This window comes from Impatiens glandulifera, chromosome 3 (genome assembly GCF_907164915.1).
Source record: "Impatiens glandulifera chromosome 3, dImpGla2.1, whole genome shotgun sequence".
NCBI classification, from domain to species: Eukaryota; Viridiplantae; Streptophyta; class Magnoliopsida; order Ericales; family Balsaminaceae; genus Impatiens; species Impatiens glandulifera.
Window position 1 is genome coordinate 63,603,852 of NC_061864.1, and position 26,085 is coordinate 63,629,936.

The 26,085-nt window shown below is 30.1% G+C and overlaps 1 protein-coding gene and 1 long non-coding RNA gene across 2 annotated transcripts; one reads left to right on the plus strand and one right to left on the minus strand.

Annotated features, from left to right (window-relative positions):
• Nucleotides 1-6,469: 6,469 nt before the first annotated feature.
• Nucleotides 6,470-8,307, plus strand: LOC124928768. Its single transcript, XR_007098589.1, has 2 exons — nucleotides 6,470-6,715; nucleotides 7,931-8,307. It is a non-coding gene; the product is annotated as an uncharacterized LOC124928768 (long non-coding RNA).
• A 9,123-nt stretch (nucleotides 8,308-17,430) lies between these two features.
• LOC124930615 (MADS-box transcription factor 27-like) lies at nucleotides 17,431-18,775 on the minus strand. The gene is made up of 5 exons (XM_047470944.1): nucleotides 18,623-18,775; nucleotides 18,431-18,492; nucleotides 17,736-17,835; nucleotides 17,613-17,654; nucleotides 17,431-17,547 (listed from the first exon to the last, which is right to left on the minus strand). Exons 1-5 carry the CDS (start codon nucleotides 18,761-18,763, stop codon nucleotides 17,431-17,433), a joined length of 462 nt encoding a protein of 153 aa, XP_047326900.1. The 5' UTR covers nucleotides 18,764-18,775.
• Nucleotides 18,776-26,085: the final 7,310 nt, after the last annotated feature.

The following is a 26,085-nucleotide window of genomic DNA, read 5'->3' on the forward strand; positions in this document are numbered from 1 at the left end:
ACGGTTAAAAATAAAATGAAAAATGTTATAAGTATGGTTCAAATTTGCAACCTAACAAAACAAGTACAACCATTTAACCAAATAAGCTAATAACACTTTATATTTTAAATTCAACACCAAATTTGATGAACGCATGACATTTTAACCATATAAGTTCAACTTTTTAACTAACTAATATATATATATATATATATATATATATAATGATGCTTAATTTTTAAAGCGTCCATATTGCCGGTTTGAGAGCTGTGATTAATTTGAATATATATATGAGAGTAAATGGATATTTGTGTCGGATTGTGGGTTGACTCGCCCATAAACTATTTTACCGTAATATATTTTTCATAATTTTTTATATTATTACTCGTGCAAATGCAAAAGATACATGTTAGTTTTAATAAAAATAGTTTAGTTGAACAGAATTACCGCCATAAACCGACAAACATTGAGTTCGGTTGAGCGATTTATCGTCAGCTATTTAATTGATTTAGTTGTTTTTCAATTTATTTAGATTAATTTTATTAAATTTTAATAGTTATGTCACTTTTGCTTACCCACCTAGTTTTATGTATTGAAGAATACTAACAAATCAAAAATCACCAAGAAAAAATAAAAATAAATAACAAAAGTTTTGTGAAGACAACATTCCTTGCATAGAATATATATGGGTTAAGAAACATATGCAAAACTTTGTATATGGGTCTTCCAAATTGTCCCATGCATCATTTCTTTTAATTTTATTTTTGTAATTTAAATGTACAAGTTTATTTCTTTATACACATTTAAATTTCCAAAACAAACAAAAGAAAATAGGATCAATGATCATATATATTATAAACTTATGGGACTTGTCTGTTAATTAAAATTACATTATATTATGATTTTTTTAAAAGTATTCGGAATGGGAATTACTAGGCCTGTAATTGTTATGTTATTTGCATATAAAAGTTAAATATATTAGATTGAAATTTTAAGAGTTCTTAACATATTTTAAACTATTTAACTTATTGATTAAAATATTTTTTATTTAAAAATAAAAATATATATATTTTATCATTATATATAATACTCTTTAAATATTTTTCTTTAAAATAATATATTTTTTTAAATCACCCATAGTCAATAATTTTTAAATAATTCATAATTATTTTAAAAATACCCAAACTGACAATGGGCCAAGAGAACTAGTTGAGCTGTAAACTTTGAGAGCCCAAAGATGTGTTTGGGCCCAATAATGCCCCAAACATTCTTCATTGAAGAAGAGACTATTGATTGGGAATGTCCATGGGCTGTTATTTCTTGCATTTGTTTGGTTACTGTATTCATAGCCAGCTAAATTAATTTAAACGAAAAAATGTAATTAAATTTGTTAATATATATATATATATATATAATTAAAATATATTTTATAATATTAACTTATTTATAATAATATTAAAACAAATATTTTAAATAAATTTATAATATTTTTTTCAAACTCATTAATCCAAACTATACGTTGTAAATAGATATTCTATTCCAAAGAATCTCGTACCTTAGTTTAATTATATTCAATGAGTTTAGAAATCCTTAATCAAAGTTTAAATTACCTTATATCTAGGAAGCGCCAGAATTTAGTATGCTCAAGCTTAAAAACTATTTATATATTTTATGTTATATTAAAAATATATAATAATGTTGTATTATAATTAATAAAAAAAATAATTTAGTTTAATTGGTTAATACTAAGGGGTGTGTTTGATGAGGGAGAATTGGAATTGGAATTGGAATTAGCATTGGCATTAAAATTCTAATTCCAATTCCATGAGAATTGGTATTGAATTACAATTCAATTCAAATTCCTATGTTTGGGAAAATGATAGAATTGTAATTCAATTCCAATTTCAATTTCTATGTTTGTAAAATAAAATATCGGTTTAAAATGTTAACTTCTTCTTAAATATGTTTTCACATTTTTGGCATGTTTAATACGTTTTTGACATGTTTAACACATTTTTGACATATTTAACACGTTTAACACGTTTTTGACATGTTTAACACGTTTTTTTCACGTTTAAACACATTTTTGATATGTTTAACACGTTTTCACACTTAAAACACATTTTCACACGTTTAACATGTTTTTCACGTTTTTGATATGTTTAACACGTTTTTGATATATTTAACACGTTTTTGATATGTTTAACACGTTTTTAACATTTTTAATATGTTTAACATGTTTTTCACACGTTTTGACAAGTTTAGCACGTTTTTCACGTTTTTGGCAAGTTTAACATCTTTAATACGTTTTTCACACGTTTAACATGTTTTTTATGTTTTGGCACGTTAAACACGTTTTTGGCATGTTTAACACATTTTTCACACATTTGACACGTTTAACACGTTTTTCATGTTTTGGCATGTTTAACATGTTTTTCACAAGTTTTTCACTTTTTTGGCACATTGAACACGTTTTTGATATTTTTAATATATTTAACATGTTTTTCACAAGTTTTGATAAGATTAACACGTTTTCATATTTTTGGCACGTTTTCACGTATTTTGCACGTTTAACCCGTTTTTGACATGTTTAACATTTTTTTCACACATTTAACACGTTTTTGACATGTTTTACATATTTTTTACACGTTTAACACGTTTTTGGTACGTTTAACACATTTTGACAATTGTTTAACACATTTTTGGCACATTTAACACGTTCTTCACGTTTTTGGCATGTTTAACATATTTTTGGCATATTTAACACGTTTTAAACATGTCACAAGTATGTTAAACGGGCCAAAATGTATTAGACATGTCAAAATGTGGTAAATGTGCCAAAATTTATCAAACGTGTTAAACGTGCCAAAAATGTGTTAAACATACCAAACTGTGTTAAACGTGCCAAAAACGTGTTAAACGTGTCAAAAACGTGTTTAACGTGCCAAAAACACGATAAACATATTTCATGTGTTAAAAACGTGTTAAACGTGTCAAAAACGTAAAAACATGTTAAACATATAAAAAAATGTGTTAAACGTGCCAAATAAGTGAAAAACTTGTTAAACATGCCAAAACGTGAAAAACGTATTAAACATGTTAAAAACGTGTTAAACGTGTCAAAACGTGTTAAATGTGTTAAAAATGTATCAAACGTGTCAAAAACGTAAAAAACATGTGAAACGTGTCAACAATATGTTAAACGTGTTTAATGTGTTAAAAACGTTTTAAACGTGTTAAAAACATGAAAACGTATCAAAAACGTGCCAAATATGTGAAAAACTTGTTAAACGTGTCAAAACGTGTTAAACGTGTCAAAAATATGGTAAACGTGTCAAAAACGTAAAAAACGTGTTAAACGTATTTAATGTGTTAAAAACGTGTTAAACGTATTTAATGTGTTAAAAACGTGTTAAATGTGTCAAAATGTGAAAACGTGTTAAACGTGTCAAATATGTGAAAAACTTGTGAAACGTGCAAAATGTGCCAAAATGTGAAAAACGTGTTAAATGTGTCAAAACGTGTTAAACATGTCAAAAACGTGTTAAACGTGCCAAAAACATGAAAACATGTTAAATGTGTAAAAACGTGTTAAAAACGTGTTAAACGTGTTTAATATGTGAAAAACGTGTTAAACATGTTTAATGTGTGAAAATCGTGTTTAACATATCAAAAACGTGAAAAGCGTGTTAATTTGGAATTACAATTCCGACCTAAAAAGATTGAAATTGAGAATATCAAATTACACTATGTTGAATTTCATTAAAATTTTAATTTCAATTTTAATTCTTAATATTAAAGTGTCTGACAAACATAAAAATTAAAATTGAACTCTCCAATTCCAATGCCAATTTCAGGATTACCAAACACACCTATAATAACTTTTATTTAAAGATTTTATTTAAGGATGTGCATAACACCCACCTAAACTATCCATATAACTTCTATACAGTTTTTCTCTTTCGTTTTATCCAAATGAACATATAAAACTATGATTGAAATTAAGTGAAGCAAAACTAATATAGATTTCAAAATATTCATTTCTTAACTTGAAATAACATCTTAATAATCCAGAGACTATTTAAAAAAAATGAAATTTACTTTTTTTTTTTTATGACAACATTCTTCTAAAGCTTTCCCGTATATATCTACCATTATATTAACATGTGTCCAAACATCAAGGTTAAAAGATAAAGAAGTTTGTCAATGAAAGATTTGTAAAATGAATTCCTATATAAAAACTAAAAAAATTCAAAATAGAAGGGGACATTATTCTTTTTAGAATATTGGGTTTCACTTTTCCTTCAAAATGTGATTAATTTTCTCGAGTTAAGTACTTAACTCGCAAATTCACTTAACCAATTAATCAGGTAAGCGGAATTTTTTGTCTGACAAGTTCGACGGAACCTTCAAGGAAGCTTGGGATATTCATCTCCTTTTACTTCTAGGCTAGAAGAAGGGATAAAATGGTAGATTATTTATTACACTTTCTTTCTCCCGATGTTATCCAATGTTACTATCGAATGAATCAAAAGAAAATAGCTTATACCATTTGCAAAAATATATTTGTACTTCACAATAATTACAATCATTTGTTAGGCTTTAACTAATTCGTAATTCACGTCGACTATTAGTTTATCAACTTATTGTATAATATTTCTCTTACTTTATAGACTATATAAAAAAGACATCAACTTGCTTAATTTTTTTCAATGTGCTTTATGAGATGCCTTGAATATAGAGACATTAGTACGTGTCTTGTTTTTTATTATTATTTAATGCAAACTTGCTTGTTTCCCGAATTATTTATTGTGTATAATCCTTAAAATAATCATCAGGTAGACGTGGCCAATCCTCTACTCGACACATATGCTCTTTTCATCCCCGGCTTCATTTCACGGCGTGGATCGGCTTGTTTCGGATCCTGCTATTATATGGCTTCAAATTTGATATACAAACAAAAATAAACTTATTACAATTGCATCGCAATTTTTAATTCTAAATTATTATAATTTGATGGGTTTGAAAAATGAGATGATATAATGATATAATATTTGTATTTTTATACCGAATATTAATAAATTTAATTAAACATATAACATCATTAATATATATATATATATTTAATTTATATTTTATAAAAATAAATAAGTTTACCTGTTATAATAATATGATGAGTAGTTGTCGAATGTGCTTACGGAGGTTTGAATTAGCCTCTCACATTCTTCTGCATTGTCGTGTGGTGATAATTATTTGAAGTATTCTTTCGGCCTTAGAGTAAGGCTCAGCAAATTCTCGGACTATGACAACCAATTTATTAAACCATTAGTTAAAATTTATTGTTTTTTAAACATAAATGTAAAGCACAATGATTTAATATCAAAGTTAAAATTTTTATTTGGTTATTTCAAATTTTATCAATTTTTTTTTTTAAATTAGATCTAGGGTATCAAAGAGAAATTTACTTTTTTTCTAAGTGGGGCAGCTCAAAACTCGGGGCCAGCTCTGTTTTGGAGTATAACTGAAATTCAGTGAGTGATATCTGAGTCTTTCGGTAGTTGTTAAGAAATATGGATCGAAGTAACCGGATGTACTCTCGACCCTATTACTACATATCTTTACTATGTTAATCTTTTTTCAATTTAAGAAAATTCTATTGGTGGTGTTCTATTTATTTTAAAATTAATTTTATTTAATTTTTAATAAAAAAGAAAATATATAAATAAAAATATCCAGAATTTATAACAAGTTAAATTTAGAAGGAATATTATATTTTATTATTTTTTTTTGAATGACGGAGAACTAACATGATATCTCACAACCAGTCCCCGTTTCAACTAAAGGTATTTTCAAATGAAATCGAACCCGTGCCATTTTGGTCTTTTAAGTCGACTCTTACCACTGAGTTACAATGGTGGGTTATAAAGATGACAAAAATACATAAAAGTTATCATTTATTTTTAGAATTAACGGAGAACTAACATGACACTCTACATGGAGAAATTTGATGAAATGACCTTGATAAAGCCCTTGTTTGGGGAAATGACCAGCTCTCAATAAAACTTGTGGAAATGACCATTTCCCTTGTATTATGACGAAAATATCCCGTCGCGTGATGTGACGCGACGGTACGAACGCATCTCCCAACGGCAGACAGTACGCGACGACGCACTCAACGAATTGGAGTTTCGTCGCGTAACACGACGAGGTTATTATTTTCGTTCGAAAACTGGGAAGTGGTCATTTGACTACCTTAGTGGGTTAAAGTTACCGTTAGCCAACAAAAGAGATATCGATGATTATTAACCAAAATATATATATTGATGAACTAGGGTCATTAACCAAGATAGAAGCCGAAGCCTGAGCGACCGGCTCATTCCAGCCGACGAGTATATAGCCGAGTCCTTTTGATTATTTAATTAAATTTGATTCCATTAACAAATCCGCTGCCCGCCATGGCAGCTGGTCCCCATAAAAGTTGCCGGTAATTCGAAACCCTAGGAAGTTATCTACACCTAATCAATCACTTGCTTTTTATTGTTGTTGGAGAAAAAAGCGTCATCTAGTTCGTTCCAGAATTCTCCAATTTCTCCACCATCTCTCTCATCACTCAACCTCTGCTTTCTATATTCTCCATTCTCCTCTACAGTAATGAGTCTTTCGCCTTCATGAAAGCTTGACGAATCTTGTTTATCACGTCATGGACTCTTACAACAGCCTTTTTGCTGCTTCACTGGTAATTCTCTTGCTCTTTCAACTCATCGTGTCGTTTGATTTCCTTGAAGAGATGAAATTATCGCTTCGATATCCACGTTGTTGATCGTATTGTCACATTGTTCTTGAAGTAAAATCTGCGTCAATCATTTTTATGTCATACGATCTAACTGAGAGTGTTGTTTTACATTGATTTGTATTCACTATTTCAACTCATCATGTGGTTGTTTGATTTCTTTGAAGCAATGAAATTATATATGCAAGTTGATCGTATTGTCACATTGTTGTAAAATCTGTGTTCATTTTGTTCGATGCTTTGTATGTGATACGATCTAACTGAGATTGTTGTTTTACACAGTCTCTAACGTTTCATGCATTATTGATGGATCTGTATTCACTATTTCTGGCATCTTGTGTGGGATTTTAGTGATATTTCCTTGCTCTTTCAACTCATCATGTTGTTGTTTGATTTCTTTGAAGCAATGGAATTATCGGTTCGATATGCAAGTTGATCGTATTAAGTAAAATATGCGTACATCTTGTTCGATGCTTTTTATGTCGTACGATCTAACTGCCTGTATCTAACGTTTCATTCACTATTGATTGATCTGTATTCACTAGTTCTGGCGTTGTGTGTGGGATTTTAGTGATATTTCATTGCTCTTTCAACTCATCATGTTGTTGTTTGATTTCTTTGAAGCAATGAAATTATCGGTTCGATATGCAAGTTGATCGTATTATCACATTGTTCTTGAAGTAAAATATGCGTACATCTTGTTTGATGCTTTTTATGTCATATGATCCAACTGCTGAGTGTTGTTTTACACACTGTTTCTAACGTTTCATTCACTATTGATTGATCTGTATTCACTAGTTCTGGCGTTGTGTGTGGGATTTTAGTGATATTTCATTTCTCTTTAAACTCATCATGTGGTAAAATTATCGGATCGATATGCACAATTGTTCTGGAAGTAAAATCAGAATTCATCTTGTGATGCTTTTTATGTCATACGATCTATCTGCGAGTGTTGTTGTACACACTGTCTCGAAGTTTCATTCACTAATGATTGATCTGTATTCACTATTTATGGCCGTCTTGTGTGGGTCTTTATTGATAATCCCTTGCTCTTTCAACTTATTTCATCTATAGACAATGAAGTAACTGTTGAGTGTTGACTGTTGATGTTAATCGTACTTTGTATCTATCTGATCTCTTCTGTTGTAAACTGATTGCTAGTTCTTCGGCTTGGAAGTTCTATGTTCACGGAATATTCTCTCTAATTTGAGAACTAGAGATGGAGGACTGTATGTTCAGAATTGCATATTTCAGTAACAACAGGTATGTAATGTTCAATATCGTCCAATTTCCTGTTATCTTCTGAAGGTAGTAGAATTCTGAAACCTTAGTGGCAAACTATCTGTTTTGGTTACCAATATACCTAATCAGTACATGAGCATGAATACTTATTTTAGGCCATTGAATTACCTTAAAAAATTACTATTAACAATTTGTATCGAGTTTCAAGGTGTAGAGAGCATTTAAAATGCAAATTCTTGATCTTGTTGATATGTTTTACTGAAAAATGTGTGCAATCTTTGTTTTTGGTGGTTTTATTTTATTTTCAATTTTACTTGAAATAACTGTTGATTTTACCTTTCACCATGCAAATTTATTGTTAGTGTCCCAAGGATATATGATTCTCATCTATTCTAACATTATGCCTGAAGGAATATGTCCCGGCCTTATTTTCAGTCATTTCAAACTTTTTTGCTTTCCTATTATTCTATCAATGGCAACACTGCTATTCTTTATTATTATTTTTTTTTGAAAAAATGACTTGTACATCTTTCAGTAAAAATGTCCTGAAATATGGAAACAATATAATTATAATAGAATTAAACGGAATTAATCAATTACATTGGGATGTTAAAAATAATACATAAAGTGAATATAATTATCTCGTGTCACATTGGATAATTTTTGTGACTTCGGCATAATCAATACTTAGGCTTTGACAATTTTCTAGTTCTGTTGGTGATTGGGACTTTTCTCCATGTTCGATTGATGTCGTGCACATCGGTTTGAATATCCCACCAAATTTGTTCGTTTGTCCGTTTAACTCCTGAAAAGATTCTTGCATTTCTTTTTGATCAGATTTGATACAATATATAGCTTTAAAGGTACCCTTAAGGACGTTAACTACAAACATGTTGCTTATGGCTTTTCTAGTTTTTATAGCTATTCATTCTTAAATAATGTGCCAATCTTCTAGGAAGTTAACCAAACACATAGATGTGGTTAACTTGCTTCATATATAGATTGTGAATGGACAGTTTCCAAGGAGATGGTCAATTATATCCATCTATGTTGTGCATGAGACAATGTGCATTGGATATAATAACCATGAACTTGTTGATTTTATCTTTTGTTACGAGCCTCTTACAGCACGCAACCAAAATATAAAACAATATTTCGTGCGACTTTGGTAGACCACACGACATTGTGTCAATCAACAATATGTTCGTGAGTTCGGAGTGCATCCCAAGCTTTGCGGGAGCATAATTTCCCACTCTTCAATTTTTTTCAGTTTTGAGCTTCGCGTCTCCCGTTACAAAGGCGATGACTTGCGTGTGTGCGAGGATGTGTCTTCTTTCTTCCCCTCTTCGTAAAATCTCAAATCATTACCTATCATGGAAATTCCTTATACTCGAACACTTGTGGTCTTTTTTGATTGTTATGTTTTAGACTTTATTTTGAGGCATATGGATTGACATTAGACTATGACTCATGCAAAATATGAATATTTTTCATCTCTTCTATTCAATCATCTTTCCAACATACTCAGAGTCGTATTCATTATCTTTTTCAATGACCATGACATTTCGTTCGAAATAGGAATTGTTTTAAACATTCGACTCTCCTTCATCAATATCGAACATATCTTGGGAACGTCTTAAAGTGCTCATGGTATCATTATGAATATACAGATCAATGAACCCATTTAACCCATAGATAGTCTTGCTTCTAGGTAATAACCAAAAAATACTTTTATGTTAAAAACTTTGTTTCAGTACAATTTTTGACTATTTTTTGGCTTACAGACGTCTAACCATTTGACCTTCTTGCCACCACGGTCAAACTTGCCACATATGAAACAACTCATAATTTTTTTTTCTCTATTTCATATTTTTTTTTTGGTACGATAAAGTGTGGACCAATACTTAGATGCTCATGGAGATACTTTTGACTAGCTCAATTCTAACTACATATAACAACTTTTTTTGTCTCCCAATCGAATATCAAGTTATTTACTTTTTCAATAAGTGGTCTGCAATGAGAGAGTTAGTTGTAGTTGTCTCCATGAAAGAATCATGTCGAAATTGTGGACATGAAAGAATCATATCGAGATATTGGACTGGTAGACTGGCTTTCGCAATGCCTATGATCAAATAAATTATGACTATTTTTCTCATTTACTTCACTATAATTTGCGAGACCTTTCTCATTTATATACAGGCCTATAAGAATAAAAAACACGTTAATTGCTATGATACCTATAATGAATATTCTCTCGTATTTATTATCTTTTTCAGTGATTATGACATTTCGAGAACTCATTTAACCCATAAAGAGTATTGCTTCTTGGTAATAACCAAAAATGCTTGATGTTAAAAACTTTGTTTCATTCCGTACAATCTTGACTCTTTTTTGGCGTACAAGCGTTAACCATTTGACCTTCTTGCCACCACGGTCAAATTTGACCATATGAAGCAACTCATAATTTGGTTCTAACTGTTTCATAATTTATTTTTGGTATGATGAAGTGGGGACCAATACCTGATGATACTCATTGTGACACTTTTGACTAACTCTCAAGTATCGAGTTCTTTACTTTTTCCATAAGTGATTTGCAATGAGAGAGAGTTGTAGTTGCCTCCATTTAAGAATCATATCTAGATAGAATCATATCGTGATAGTGGATTGGTAGACTTCCTTTCGCAATGCCTATGATCTCGTAAATTATGACTTTATTTTTCTCATTTACTTCACTATAATTCGAGACCTTTAGTAGTTCCCTTGTTCTATGATGCCCACAACGGAATTACGATTGATTGCTTATAACCTGAATGACCTTTTGGGGCATAAAGATTTGGTTCATCCTCCTTACAATTACCACCTTACAACACTTGCACTATTTTCCGAATATCCTATGAACTGAAATATAATATTCTAGATGATTGCTAAAGAATTTCTGACCTTTAGGATTTGGATGAGAGTTTTGAATTGCTTTAGTATCATCTTATGAGAGATTTGAAATACATGGATTACCTCAAATTGGTCTTTTAATAGGTATATCTTGTGCTGCAAGGATACTTCAATTTTTTTTTTGAGTATCGGATACGATACGGCAATATGTGTATTGGATACGTCAAAACAAGTATCGTTGACTTTTTGTAGGGTTGACTAATCCGATATGGTTCGGATACGACTTTAATATGTTTTTGGGTAAATTTTAAAAAAAAAATATTAAAATGATTTTTTTTTTTTGGAAGGATTTCAAAATTTAACTTAATTATAATATTTTTTTTCTTTGCCGCCATAAGATCTAACCCTCTAACTCGTAACCCATCTTTCTTTCTCTCTCCGGATTTGATACGGAGGACGGAGACCCCATAAAAGATGAGTTGCGTGTTTAGAGTTTATGGCTATAGAGAATAGAAAAAGAGATTTGTAATTAAGTTAAATTTTGAAGTCCTTCAAAGTTTTTTTTTTCATTTTAATACTTACGATACATTGTTTTAGCGTATACGATACAAGTATCATACGGGTACGGGGTATTGTATCAGATACGACACAGATATGTCAATTTTTGAAAATATAAGACACAATATGTTTATCATACACCAATTATTAAAAAAATATATAAATTTATTATTCATATAAAGAGATAGAAACTCATATTCATCCTTATATAAATTTTATGGTGATAAAAATTTTATTATATGACTTTGAGTCATGTATTTTAACGTTTTGTTTATTGTCAACAAGACAATTTACTAACGCAACATATAGAGAAGTATGAGTCGAAGTTGAATGTCAATGCATTTAAGCACCACACAACTATTAAGCATTATTGGTGTTGTCAGTAATCATTCTTGAACTCTGTCAAAAAAAATGTAGATATCTTATTCTACGACTAAAAAATGTAGATATCTTATTCTACGACTTCAGGGTTATTTGGTAAGGTTAGTAAAGATAAGTCATGTCATTGATGATTTGTTGTATCATCAGTGAGAAAAAGTTTTCGAATAATTATCCATTTATCAAAAAAAATTAAATTTAATAGCGGATCTATTTTCTTATTGAAATATCCAATAAATCTCTTAAATAGCTCTCCTTATGTGCATTTTTTTTTAGAGATTATCCAAGAATAGTGGACTCCGATGTTTTTTTTTTGAAAATTAAAGGAGAATTAGTACGACACCCCACAATTATGGTTCCCGTTTAAACTCAAAGCGCTTCCTGATGGAATTGAACCTGTCATTTTTTTTTTTGTCTCTTAAGACGAGTCTTATTACTGGGCTACCTTGGTTGGGTGGCTCCGATGTTGAGAATGGATTTATAATTGTAGAAATTTGAGAGGGGAAAAATATTATTTAGATAGTGAGTTTTAAGTTTACATGAAATTAAATATTTAAAGGATATTGAGTGTGATAAAGGTAAAATTGTTGAGTGTAAACAAAGCAACATATTGAGGGCAAGTAATTGCATAATTATACATTTCACTTGGGTAAAAGATATTGAAAGTATCTAACTTGTCACATAGTTCTTCGAAATTCCTTGGGAAGGGTTTTGGTGAGAATGACAGTCGTCTAAAAGAAAAAGCCTTGGGCAGTTATGAGAGCGGAGAGGATGTTGTCGAGGAGATAAAAATGTTGATGTCATTCTTTCAATTTGACTGATTTTAATCCATTCACTTCGTTAGAGGAGTGGCTTTTGTTTGGCACTTGCTCTGGCTCGTGCAACTCTGATACCATGTAAAAATTTGAGAGAGGGAAAATATTATTTAGATAATGAGTTTTAAGTTTACATTAGATTCAAATATTTAATAGACATAGAATACAACATGTTGAGTGTAAACAAAGCAAAATGTTGAGTGCAATTAATTTCATAATTCTACAACAATATTACAAATATTGTATATTCATGGTATACAAACTTAGTACAAGGATATATATATTCAACAAAAGAAAACTATATATTTTTTGGTGTATAATTTTGATTAACAAATTAAATTATCATAAAAAAAATTAGATCATTTGTTATGGAAATACAATTAGAAAAAACGGTAAGAATATTTTGGAAAGTCTCTTTGAGAGTTTTGGAGAAGATATTGAAAAAACGGGACAACGGATTAAGTATGTAGCCCGCAAACACATTTATCATTTAACAAACTCAGGAACTTAGGGTTAATATACACCTCTTATTGTCGCTAGGCTAGAAGAGGGGATAAAAATGAGACAACGAATTAAGTACCAGACGCATGAACTTAGGGTTAATATCCATCTCTCATTTCCGAGGGGATTGAACAAGATATTGATATTGACCTAATTGGAACTTATTTAAAAGTGCAGTCGGACACTTTAGAAGCCAAGTCTTTGCCTTTAGAGCATCGATTTTTAGTGAGTTGTGTGAGCTTTCATTATGAGAGAATCTTTGTATTACACCTATAACAATCTTATAATAAAGTTGAGTTTCTTGTGCTTCAAAAGTGGATGTAGGCCTGTTTTGGAAAAACCATTATAAATATTGTGGTTGCGTTTCGTTTCCGCAAGTGTTTGGTGTTGTTATTGTCTTGCATTAAGGATAGCATTAAGGATACTTCATCTCCTGGTATTCCAACCTTCGATCCAATAAATCTCTTAAATAACTGTACTTATGTGCTCTTGTAAGACGGTGATAGAAACATAACAAGAACGGTTATATTCTGAAGTGATTGAATTGGACTTCACTCATTTATTGAAATGTTTATACGTCATACTTTTTTGATATAGTTATTCCATTGATAGAAATGAGATCTGATATTAAGTTTAAGCATATTTTAGTATATACTATTAGATTTAGTCAAATTAGAAAACCAGTTTTTGTGGATGATCAATTTTTTTCTCACTAATGATAACAACGATATGACTTCTCTTCCTTTACTAACCCTGAATGTTTTAAGCTACCTATTTTACATAAGTCGAGAAACATTATTGAAAAAGAAATGATAATAACTGTTATTTGATAAGTGTGAGTATCAAGATTTTGGAAGAAAAATGTGTTCTCTACTACATAATTTAATAGGAATGTAGATTTCGTATGAAAAAATATCACTTCCTCTAGTTGTGTTTATTTCGAATGAATTTATCATGAGTTGTAACGAGCATGAATTCAGAAAAAAAAAAATTATCTCAAATCTTAGCCACATCCAAGTTAATTCAGTCTAAAAGTATCGGATTTGCAAAGGACCTGATAAATATTAAGCCAAAGAATATGACATCTATATTTTTAGACATAAAGTTTAAAAATAAGACTTTACTAATGACCCATTAATGTTTAATAGTTTTGTGTTGTACTTCATTTTAATGGAGTGACATTCTAACAAATGACTTTCAAATTCGTGTCATACTTCTCAGAATATGCCACGTTAGTAGACTGTCTCGTTCTCAATGAACAAGACGTTAATTACATGACTTAAAGTCATAATAAGATTTCTATCTCCAAATCATTATAAAACATAGTCAATCACCAACATTGTTTTCATCAATATATTATATTGTCTTTAATTTAAGTTTATCAATAGTCAAATTTACAATTTTAAGGATAGTAACAACCTTTATTTCCATAGATACATTCGTTCCAACATTTATTATTTATTTTATTGTTCGTTGTAATGTGGAGTCTTTTTATATGAAAAACGAAGATTATAGTGAACATGCACAATATCTTCACTATAAACGGAGATTATAGTGAACATACACATAACAAAGTAGTTTTAAATCTAAATTTTGAATGATTGATGCAGAAGCACAATAAATAAATCACCATTTAGTTTGAGACATCAAACATCATTCACATATTGTATCATTTTTTACGACTGAAAATATATAAACTCCTTATTTCCCTTAATTTTTTTTCCCAAAGGGACATCGAAGTTTAAAGGAAAAAACATATAAAAAAATATTAATTCAATTCATTTGAATGAAGAAGTGTCAATAAGGAGTTTGTCTTTTTTTCAGTCGACATTGGTGATTTTTCTCATAATGATGTAATGCACGACCGGTGTTTGATGTTTTCAACTCAGTAATGGGTTATTTATGGTGCTTCTGCACCAACTCTAAAAAGATTAACTTTAAAGCTATTTGAGTAACTTTTTTTTTGTGAGAGAAATTTGAGCATTTACAATTTCATACACTAATTGAAGATAAACATTTTAACACTACAAAGACTGAAAGATTTAGTGTATGTTTGCTATAATATTAATCTTTTATATAGTATTCCACATTACTACGAATGAGAAAGTAAGATGTGAGTGGTTAGAGCGAATGTATTTGATTATATGAACATGGATGGTGTTGTTATCTTTAAAATTACAAAGTTGCTTCTTGATTAATTTGAATTGGAGACAATTTTATTCTGTGATGAAAATTATGTTGGTAATGAAACCAATATTGATAACTTATCATGAATATAATAATTGATTATGTTTTTTGTTTGTAAATTGTAAATAGATATTTATCCATTTAACCAGGCGCAGACCTTGCCGCCTGACGGGCTCGAACCCAAGACCTTAGGGTGATTATCCACCACTTATTACCGTTAGGCTAGAAGAGGGGATTGAATATCTATTTATATTAATCTCTATTTATATGTTTTTAATAATTGACATATCATAGACGTATCGTGTCTTATATTTTTCTCATTTGTCGTATCGTAACGATACCCAAACCCATATCTATGCAACTTAGCATTTTCATTAAAATAAAATGTGGAAAAATGAAGAAGTTAACACTTTAATAGTGTAGATAAGTGTGGTAAGGAGGGATGAATGGAATAAGATGGAATCCCCAATAAAATAATGGGTAATTAAGGTTGAAATCCATGGTCGAATCCCTAGTAAAGGATTGAGACAAGGAATATAATCAACATACAGGGAAATGAGAAGTAGTTGATATTGGTGAGTTGTTATTTTTTTGTCTTTTAGTTACCTTCTGCAACTACCATCAAACATATCTTTTGATTGTTGACAAGACCACTTTCAATTGTAACTAAGGATATTCAATACATTGATTAATGCAAAGGAAAACATGTTGGAAAAGGCACAAAATTGATTGTGTAATGGGCCAAAATAGTCCAAGGGAATTTTGAGATCAAGGAAGTCCAAGGAATGAAGAAAGGCCAATCAATAGAACTTCATTTCAAGAGAAATGAAGAAAAATGTCTTTTCTTTTGTTTGTTTTTGAATTTCTTTAGTCAGTTTGATTGCGTCCCTTTCCTGAATGGAGGACAGTTAAGTTTTTATTGAAGAAGATTTGATACATGGTTAGGGTATTTTTAGTAATAAATGGCTAATTTTAATTAGACCAAACTCAATTGATAGAATATTAAAAAGATTAGATAAATTGTATAAATACTCATGTACACAATATGCAAAATGTGAATAAAATTTGTTGATTTTTCTTCAAGTTGGATTCACAAATAATTCAAAGACAAAGTAGGGATAATAATAGAGTTGTTTCATTAGATGTCAAACTAGCCCAACATGATTAGGAACTTGCTTTCTAAAATTACAGTTAGCTGATATAGACATTTGAAAATATTTCATGGTTCATAGTTTATTAGTGTTGGCTGATAGTTTTTATCATTGTTTGCATTTTTTTGCTTCTTTGGACTGCTTCAAATGCTTCACAAAATTGATGCTCTTACTTATCTGAATGATGTACTATTTATGCAAGAAACCTAGGATATGATTAATTTACTATTTGTGCTGTGTCGATTCATGAAACTCCTGATTTGGGATGATTTAATCTCTATTATATTGTGCCAATGTTACATCATTCATAGTAGTTTTGTAGAAGACTTACACACTTAGAAATCTTAATGCTGAACAGTAGACAATTCTCCTTCACGTTGACCTGTCATACATCACTTATTTTTCTAGTAGAAGCACAAGTTTACTATAAATAATAGGGACACAGTGAGAATCTGTTTCCTCCAGTTATTTGTCATTGCATCTCCTCTTAATGCCATTGTAATCTGCTTCATTTTGACATTCATATTGAGGTCAAGGACATTCCAATTATTTCTAATGTTTGACATCAATGAATTTCTTTGTTGCAAAGTTACCTCAACTTTGTGGCTGCTGCTGCATCATAGATATGTTGTTGAGGATTGCAAACCTTGAGAGTCACTGCTGTATGTGATGCCTCTTCGTGACTTGGACTGATTAGACTAATAACATTCTTACTTGCTCCATTATTGTTCCTTGTTCCATAAACCTGATTTACAAAACAAAACAAAAAAAGGTTATCTAATAATATTGAAGCGGAAGAGGCCTGTTCTCAAGTCCCCATTTGGAAATACTTTATTTTTTTCTCTGGATTTGGATTCAGATACACAAAACATTTTTAGTTATGTCTCTTGGTAGTAGATACACAATAGAATACCTTCTTATAAAGTTCAGATACACAAACTTAGTATGCTTTTGTATTTGCATCAATAGATACCTTCTTATAAAGTTCCATATTTTTTCGACATAAAAGGTTTACCTTCTTACACAGTTCGACATTTTCTTGATGAATGAGGTTTCCCTACAAGAAAATCATGCAAAATTTAACCTCTTAAGTTGACATAAGATAAAATCAGCTGAACATACCTTATGGCTTAGTTCTTGGATTTCATCAAGAAGTGATTTGTCCTACAGAATACGACATTAGATGTCCATGTTGTAAAATCTAGGAATCCAAGTTAACTATTGAAAGGTCTTGGAAGTACCCACCTTTTTCATTCGAACACACCTAAGACTTGTCTCCAGTTGGTTTTCCAAATTCTGTAGTTCTCTGACACTTAGACCAGAAAGCTCTTCACCCATCATTTGTCTGCAAACTTAAAAACTTTTAGCCATTCTGTTTATTACTTGGTTTGTAGGATCTATTTGTGGGGGTACTGGTTTACTGTTGTTAGCTAACATTCTGTTGATCATAAATAACCCTGTAGGTATTTGGTATTAGGTTCTCTGTTACTTGTTAGTAGTTGGGGAAGAAAATTGTGATAACTAGTAGTAGTATGGTAACTACTAGAGTAGGTTAAAAGTGGGTTGGTATATGAAACTGGATTATCGTCTCTAAAGGCTTAGGTCATTTTCGTTTCCAAACTGTCATATAATGTTGGTTATTAAAGCATAGGTAGCCCTTGTATGATTGTAAATAGAGATGGGTTAAGCGAGGAATCAATTAAGTAATGAGTGAATGAAGAAGTTACATCTTGGTCACTCATTTGATTTCAATCCTCTCTTCTCCCCTAACCCTGTATTTGACTATAGAATAATTCCAATTTGATGATTATATTGAAAAATGAACTCATTTGAGGGTGATAAAGTTTTCAATTGTAATGCTGAATTTGACCTATTACTGTTACAATAAAATACTAACATGATCATAAATGTTGTGATGGTTGAGAAGTAGGGATATTTACCTTTGCCTCTGTTGTAATATTTGTATCTGTTGCCTCATTGTGGCAGCCTCCCTTTGCCAGAACTATGAAAAACAATATTATGCTTTATTTACAACATTCAAGGAACACAACTTTAGTAATTACAAAAATATGATAATTGGATAGTCTACAAATTGTAAAAAGTATGGTGTCTTTGTTACAAGTTATTATTACCTTTGTCTCAGAAGTTTGATTTGTCAATTGTAGTTCACCCTCCTTAGTTTTGTTGTATCTTTCAATCACTGCCTTCATACTGTTAAAATTTATCAACCCACCATAGATGCAATCAGATTGAAAATCCATTTCTTTATACATCAAAATTTTAGAAAACCAGAATAGTTACTTCATATCAATATAATTCTAAATCTTTGAAGATATACAATATACTAACTTCCTTAAATCTAAGATTAGTGAATTTCATGATTGTCACATCTTTTTGTTTTTTACATTCCTCATATTTTAGCTCACTCTATTACAAAAAATTAACTGGAACAAGAAAGTCCTTTAATTACCTGTTGTTGAATGACTGAATGTTTTAAATTATAGAGAACATTTCATCTAATAGGATATCAAAGATAATACTATCTTAATCAAATTCAATAACATGTATATAAGCTCAATTGTACCATAACTATGTGTAATGTCAATATTCTAATTCTAGGAATATATAAAATTTAATGAACTTGATGCATACTATGCTAAGCAATAGAACCTCAAATTTGAGGTTCTTCTTTCAAACCTAGTTAGGGGATTGGATTTCTGTTAATCAATTTTATAACTCTTATTGTATATAAGATAACTTCAAACTACACTTTTGAAAGAAGAGAAATGTGCATCATATGGGTGTCAATTGGTTGATAGATCCATTAAATTTGAAAGAAATATGGCTGATTTTTTAGTACTGGAGTCCACCTGAATTATTAGTGATTTCTTCTTACAACTAATAATTTGTTTTTAGAAAATGGTTTGTGAGTGGATTTGGTTGAGACTTGAGGGTACCAACAAGTTGTGGTAATGCTCAATGCCAACATTAGATTCGCTACTTGGTGGGTGGGTACATTCGGAACAGGTATGCCACGGATGAATCGAAGTTAACAAAGACACTAGAAGGATCTCATCAAATCAATTTTTGAAATGTGGGTCCTAATCCAGTTTTGATTTAAATCATTTGAAAGTTGGTTTTTGATAGAAAAACGTGGTTGAGAGAAACTAATTAGATAATCTGTCCCCATTGAATTCTTTTTTGGAAAATGATCCACGTAAATTAAATATATCGTTTAAGTACAATGACAATAAATAACATAGTAAAAAAATACAGGTTAATTGGCTCAAAGGTGCTCGAGAAGAACAATGAGATCTTGAAACGAATCAATTTTCTGTCTGTCATCGTCATGATAAAACCCCAATCAAATTCCTATAACCGAATTTGAGCACTATAATCTGAACTTCAAAACTCCCTTAATGGGGGAAATCAATTTTCTATGTTTGAGAGAAGAACTGTGAAGGGACTAAGACAACTTGGTTAAAGTCGAAGATGATGTAGAGAGGAGCGTGAACAACAAACAATATGAGTGGTATAAATGCATACTCAAGAAAAGAGAAATCGTCAAAATGAGTATGTTCAGGGATTCCTTAACATACAAACATGAAAAAAAACATTTACTATGTCTTAAAGATTGCAAAAAGAATGATAGGATTGCGAAATGAAGGGTTGAAAGAAGAAGTCCAAAAATGCATTGTTACATAAATTACACGGGAGAAATGTTGAAATGTTGAGATATCAAGAGATGAAATATCCATTAATGCAAATATAACAACATTGAACAATTGCGAAAATGAAAGAAAATAACTTAAGAACACAGACACAATATTTATAGTGATTTGGCCAAAATAGGTCTACATCCACTTTCGAAACATAAACATAAGAGACTCTCAATTTTATTATCATGTTATAAGAGTATTACAATAATTTTTTCATAATTGAAACTCACAAAGAAAACGATGCTCTCAAAGCAAATACTTGTGACTTCATATTTCAATAAGCCTCAAATATGTTAATATCTTGTCTAATAAAACGCTCAAAGAATTGTTAAAATATTCTTACTATATTTCCTAATGTTATTTCCATAACAAAAGATCTAATTTATTTTTGTGATAATTTTATTTTTTAATATTAATATTATACACCAAAAGATATAATTTTTTTTTAAATATTTTTCTTGTACCATGATGGTGTATCATTAATATATTAGGTAAATTCGTTCTCAACCAGGGTAATATGACACACTCAACAAGAAAAATCAGTTCCAAGTTGATTTCAGTTCCAAGTTGATTTATGTCTGCGACCTCAAAATATAATCAATTTTGAGTTTCTATTGAGCTTGTTTTTGAAGTATTTGTTAGTTATTACTTTGATGATTCTAGTTTATTTGTTACTAATATTGAAATTGGTGATTTTCCCATTTAAAAAAAAATACATATATAATAATGATTGAATTTATTTATAATTGTAATATATATACTTCTTTCACTGTTGTACTAAAGATGTATAATTATAATCTATTAGCAGTTTAAAAATATAAAAATTATTGTTTGTGACTTAACCAATTGAGATATTGAGTCCATTAAAATCCTACCCAAAAAATAGAATAAAAAAACTCCATTTAAAACTGTGTTTATGGTAAATTAGCCTCTATTTTCGTGCATTTACACGAATAATAATATAAAAAACTATAAAAAAAAATTAGGTAAAAATGTGATAGCATTTTTAATTTTATTTTTAACCGTTTTAAGTTTATGAGCGGGTCAACTAACAATCTGACTCAAGTATCTATTTACTCTCACATTGCAGAACGATCTCTAAAACAATTGATACAGTTAGATTTCTCAACTCAATTAGTTTGACCTATAGAGTCACTTCTTCCTCATATTACGAATAAAAGGGAAAATGTAAAAATTACCATTAAAATAGCTTAAACGAGACTTACTATATCCATATGAATTATGTCTCATATCTCTATAAATATGATAGAATTTTTCTATTATTTCTCACTAATAATAGTGAAATCTATAGTGCAAAGTTAAAAGATGAATCACCGCTTTCATCAAATTTTGTGTTGAATTTAAAATATAAAGTGTTATTGGCTTAGTTGGTTAAAAAGTTGTATTTGTTTTGTTAAGTTGCAAGTTCGAACCATATCTATAACATTTTTAATTTTATTTCTAACCATTTTAAATTTATGGGCGGGTCAACCCACAATCTGACCCAAGTATCCATTACTCTCATATATATCTAAATTAATCATAGCTCTCGATCCGGCAATACAGACACTTTAAAAATTAAACATCATTATATATATATATATATATATATATATATATATATATATATATTTATAATTCTTGTTAAGAATCAGTTCAACACTTTCAATGTCAAATCTTATAATTAACTACTAAAAAATAATAACAAGCTAATGTTATATTGAATGAAGATTTTTTTATTGGGTGAAAAGGTTTGAGATATATTAAAATTTGTGACTTTTTTATTATTGTTCCTTATTTTTCTAATATATTATCATTAAAATAACTGTCTTATTTAAATTGAGTAATTATGTAGATCACAGTGAGTTGGAAATCAAAATATATTATTTTTTTTAATTAAGAAGAATTAGTATGACACTTCACAACTATGGTCTCCCGTTTTAACTCAAAACGTTTTTAAATGAAATTGAACCCGTGTCATTTTGGTCTTTTAAGTCGACTATTATCACTGAACTATCTTGGTGGATTATTTAGATAAAAATAACTTAAAATATATTGACTAATAGATTAGGGTATGAATGAAAAATATATAAATTATTTGAGAATTATTAAAATAACTCTATCCAAACAAGATCAATGGAAAGACAATAGCCTTGGAGATAGGTCAAGTGGAAGATGGAGGTTTACTGACATTTCTTAAACCAGGAGAATCTTTTTGAACATGTTAAAAGAAGTCATTTTGAGGAAAGCAGCCTTTATGTGGACATGATTACCTTCATGACTAATATAACAAATGTCACATGTGTTAGCATGTGTGAATTACAAACTATTACACCTAAAGGTGTCAAGACATGATGATGAACACAAAAAAAAAAAAAAATACATCATGATCCTTGTAATGACACAAAAAATGTTAAAATTCTTAATTTAGGATGAAATCTAAAGTTCTTATTTCAAATTGAACTCAATTTGCTTAAATTTTATTTGAATTATGTTCAAATTGAGTCACTAGTAACCCAATGTTTTGACCCTAAGAAATTAAAGTATCATATTTATGAAGGTTATTTACGACGGCTGAGCCTGGTTGACACATGAACAATTCGAGAATATGGTCAAAAGGGTGAAGACACACGAACAATTCGAGAATACGAGAATATGGTCAAAAGGGTTTGACGTTCAGATGGATATTGTTGTTCTAACATCCTACGCTAACGCTAACGTTTCATTTTGTAAGACAATGATGGTGGGAAGATCAATCTTTTAGTCATAGTCAAATGAACATTTAAACCAGTCAAATTCTCTCAACTTATCACTGTTTTCTTTACACTTTTTTTCTTTCTCTCCACCGCAAGCGAAGTTAAGATATGTTAAATAATGTACCACCTTTTTGGCACTTCCATTGCAAGATGGTAACGTGGTGCTTCTTCATTGGACGGTTTACATTGAATCAATTTATTTTTTAATTATTAGAAGAAGTCACAAATCTAACTATGCAAGAGAGCATAATAATCAACTTTTTATACCTTAAACCAAATTCATCCATTACTTTTTCACATGGAAAACATGCACTTCTCCAATTCTTATTAATATGTGTTGAAAAACATTTATGGTGCTTACCAAACATATTAGGGGATGGCCTCTAATCTAAAGCAACATGTCAACAACTAACATTGTCTTATCTATAGAAATTTGATACCATTGGTGTCTACCATCACTTTTTCTTTTCAAACAAAACTCCTCTAGAAAAGTCAAATATTGAAATAATCTTAATAGTTGCATCAAAATCGGATTAACACCCTCATTGGAAGAGGTGGTTCTATGTATCATGACAACTATGACTGTTCTTTTAGCTAAGACTGTCTAATACAACTGAGTCTAGCGCGATTCAAATGGACCCTAAAGTGGTTAATATTGTGACTTTTGCGGCTAGATGAACGTCGTAAAAGGGCACTATGGACCCAATGGATGAAAGTGGTGGAAGTTGGTTCCAAATCTTTCAAATTTCAAACTAAAGTGGGTCATCCAGGCGTGGTATCGATTATCGAGATTAAGAACGGTAAATGAAGGTTCATCAATGCTGATGTTCGTCACTTAAAGCTGTTAAAAATGGTGATATCGACGTCGGTATAAGACATTTGGGAGTGATCCGAGATGAAGGGACTATGATCCAAGTTGATAACAAGTTGGCGATCGAGTTGGCAAAGAACCCGGTTAATCACGGAAGAAGCAAGCACATTGACGTTCGATTTCATTTCATCCGAGAACAAGTCAGAGAAGGAAAGGTTGAGCTAGATCATGTTAAAAGTCAAGCTCAAGCAGCTGGCGTATTCACCAAGTCACTACCGACCACGCTGTTGAAGATTTGTAAAAGGCTGATTGGGATGAGAGATGAGAAGAATATATTTAAGTTTAAGGGTGAAATTTATTCAATAAACTTAAATTAATAAAGTTTTGATTTTTTTGATTTAATATTTCTAAATTACTAATAATAATTTATGGGTGAATATGATAACTAAGAGATTTGGGTAAAAACTATTCAATATTCACAATAATTTATTTTGTCATTTGAAGAGTAAACATATGAAGGGTCTATATTTTTAATAAAGAGTTAAAGAGTTGTAAGAATTCATTTGAGATGAATAAGAATAAATATATGTTGCCCTCTTGTTACCAACATTTCCCATGTACCCCTTTTCACCATCTTATTTATGTGTTGTTGTCTGAGCAAGATGCAGTCGAACGTGCAAGCGAAGAGATTTAGTCATCTATGGAGGATAATATAAAGACGAATTCTATGAGGCCCTTATATCCCAAACCTAGGGAGACTGAATTAGAAATCTGTGGCTTCTAAGTTATATCATGATGTTAATGAGGAGATATTTGTGAATTTTCAACACATAATATAACATTGATAGAGAATAAATCACCTATCCTTGAGTTTGAGACTGTGATGTAGTTAAAAGCTCGTGAGATTCCTTCGCTTCGGTACATTTTACATAGCCTCCCATAATCGAACAGATATATATCAACGTTGTCTTGAAAAAGTTAAATGATTATTTCAAGGGTATATGCAAGATATAAAGCGTATCTTGAAGTCGATGAAGGGTTATAATTCCGTTTGAAAAGTTTATTGCATAGAATATTGATGGGATCAATGATGGTGTAAAAAGAGGTTGTATTAAGTTTTTCATGAGAACTCTTGATTATGGAATATATATATATTGTTGTAGTACTATATCTTGTTGTTGACCTTATTGAAAGCTACATGATTTAAACATTGAGGTGTATAAATTCTCTTTTTTTTTTCCTTTGTTATCAACTTTGGAACCTCTGATCAGGAGGCGACAGTCCTTTTATTTTTTTCATTTCTTTTTATTTATTTATTGAAATTGAAGACATTTTAGTTTATTTCTGGTCTTACAACTTATTTAAATCACCTTTTATTTTATTCATGCAAAGTAATTTACATCACAAAAGAAAATAAAATACACTTACTTACTAGCAACAAAGACAAGGAGTATATGTTCACATGAATCCAGTATTTGGCATACATATTACAAGTCTTATATTAGAATGAGAGTCACACTAGTTTCATAAATGAAAAAAAAAAATTGTTTTGGGGACAAAGTTTATTCAACAATTATTTAGTGTGGTACGTTTTAGGTTTATGCGTATTTTATAAAACTATTTGCTATATGTATTCCATAATTTTGTGTATGTATATCTGTGTGTTTTTGCGAACTTTTTACTATTAATTTAGGTCTATCTAATTTCACAAAAGACAATGCTTTCCTTTATGTGTGAAAAAATTCACAAATTAGCGTAAGAAAAAATGGAGTCGAAGAACACTAATTTCAAGTCGGGTAATTTATTCTTATATTAAGTTCAAACATAATAACTATAATTTTTAGATACGTCCTTAAAAGCTCGTGTGGAATGCATGATCCATGTCATCCTTCACGAATCTTAGCAAGTTGTGCCACCATTATTTCATTTTTATCTCTTCTAAAGAAGTCCACAAAGCAAAGCTAACACATCTATCAATTGTGTTGTGATCTTATTTTTATACTTAAAAGACATTTTATGGCCATTCTTTTAATCAAATGTTTTAGTAACTTGAGAGTTTTTTGTCATCCACCCGCAACATGAAATTCTCCTATAGTGTGGAAAAATCAAATCATTACTAACATATTTTTTCATAATTTAATTAAAGAACGTACATAGTAAAGTAAAATATTCAAAACAAAATGTAAAGATCTTTCCAAAAAAAAGAAAAGAAACTTAATGCTCTAAATTAAGAAAATTAAGTTCACCTATTGGTAAATACTTCAAGAGCTTGATTGAGTTTTTGCCTCTCTTTATTCAGTTTTGATTTA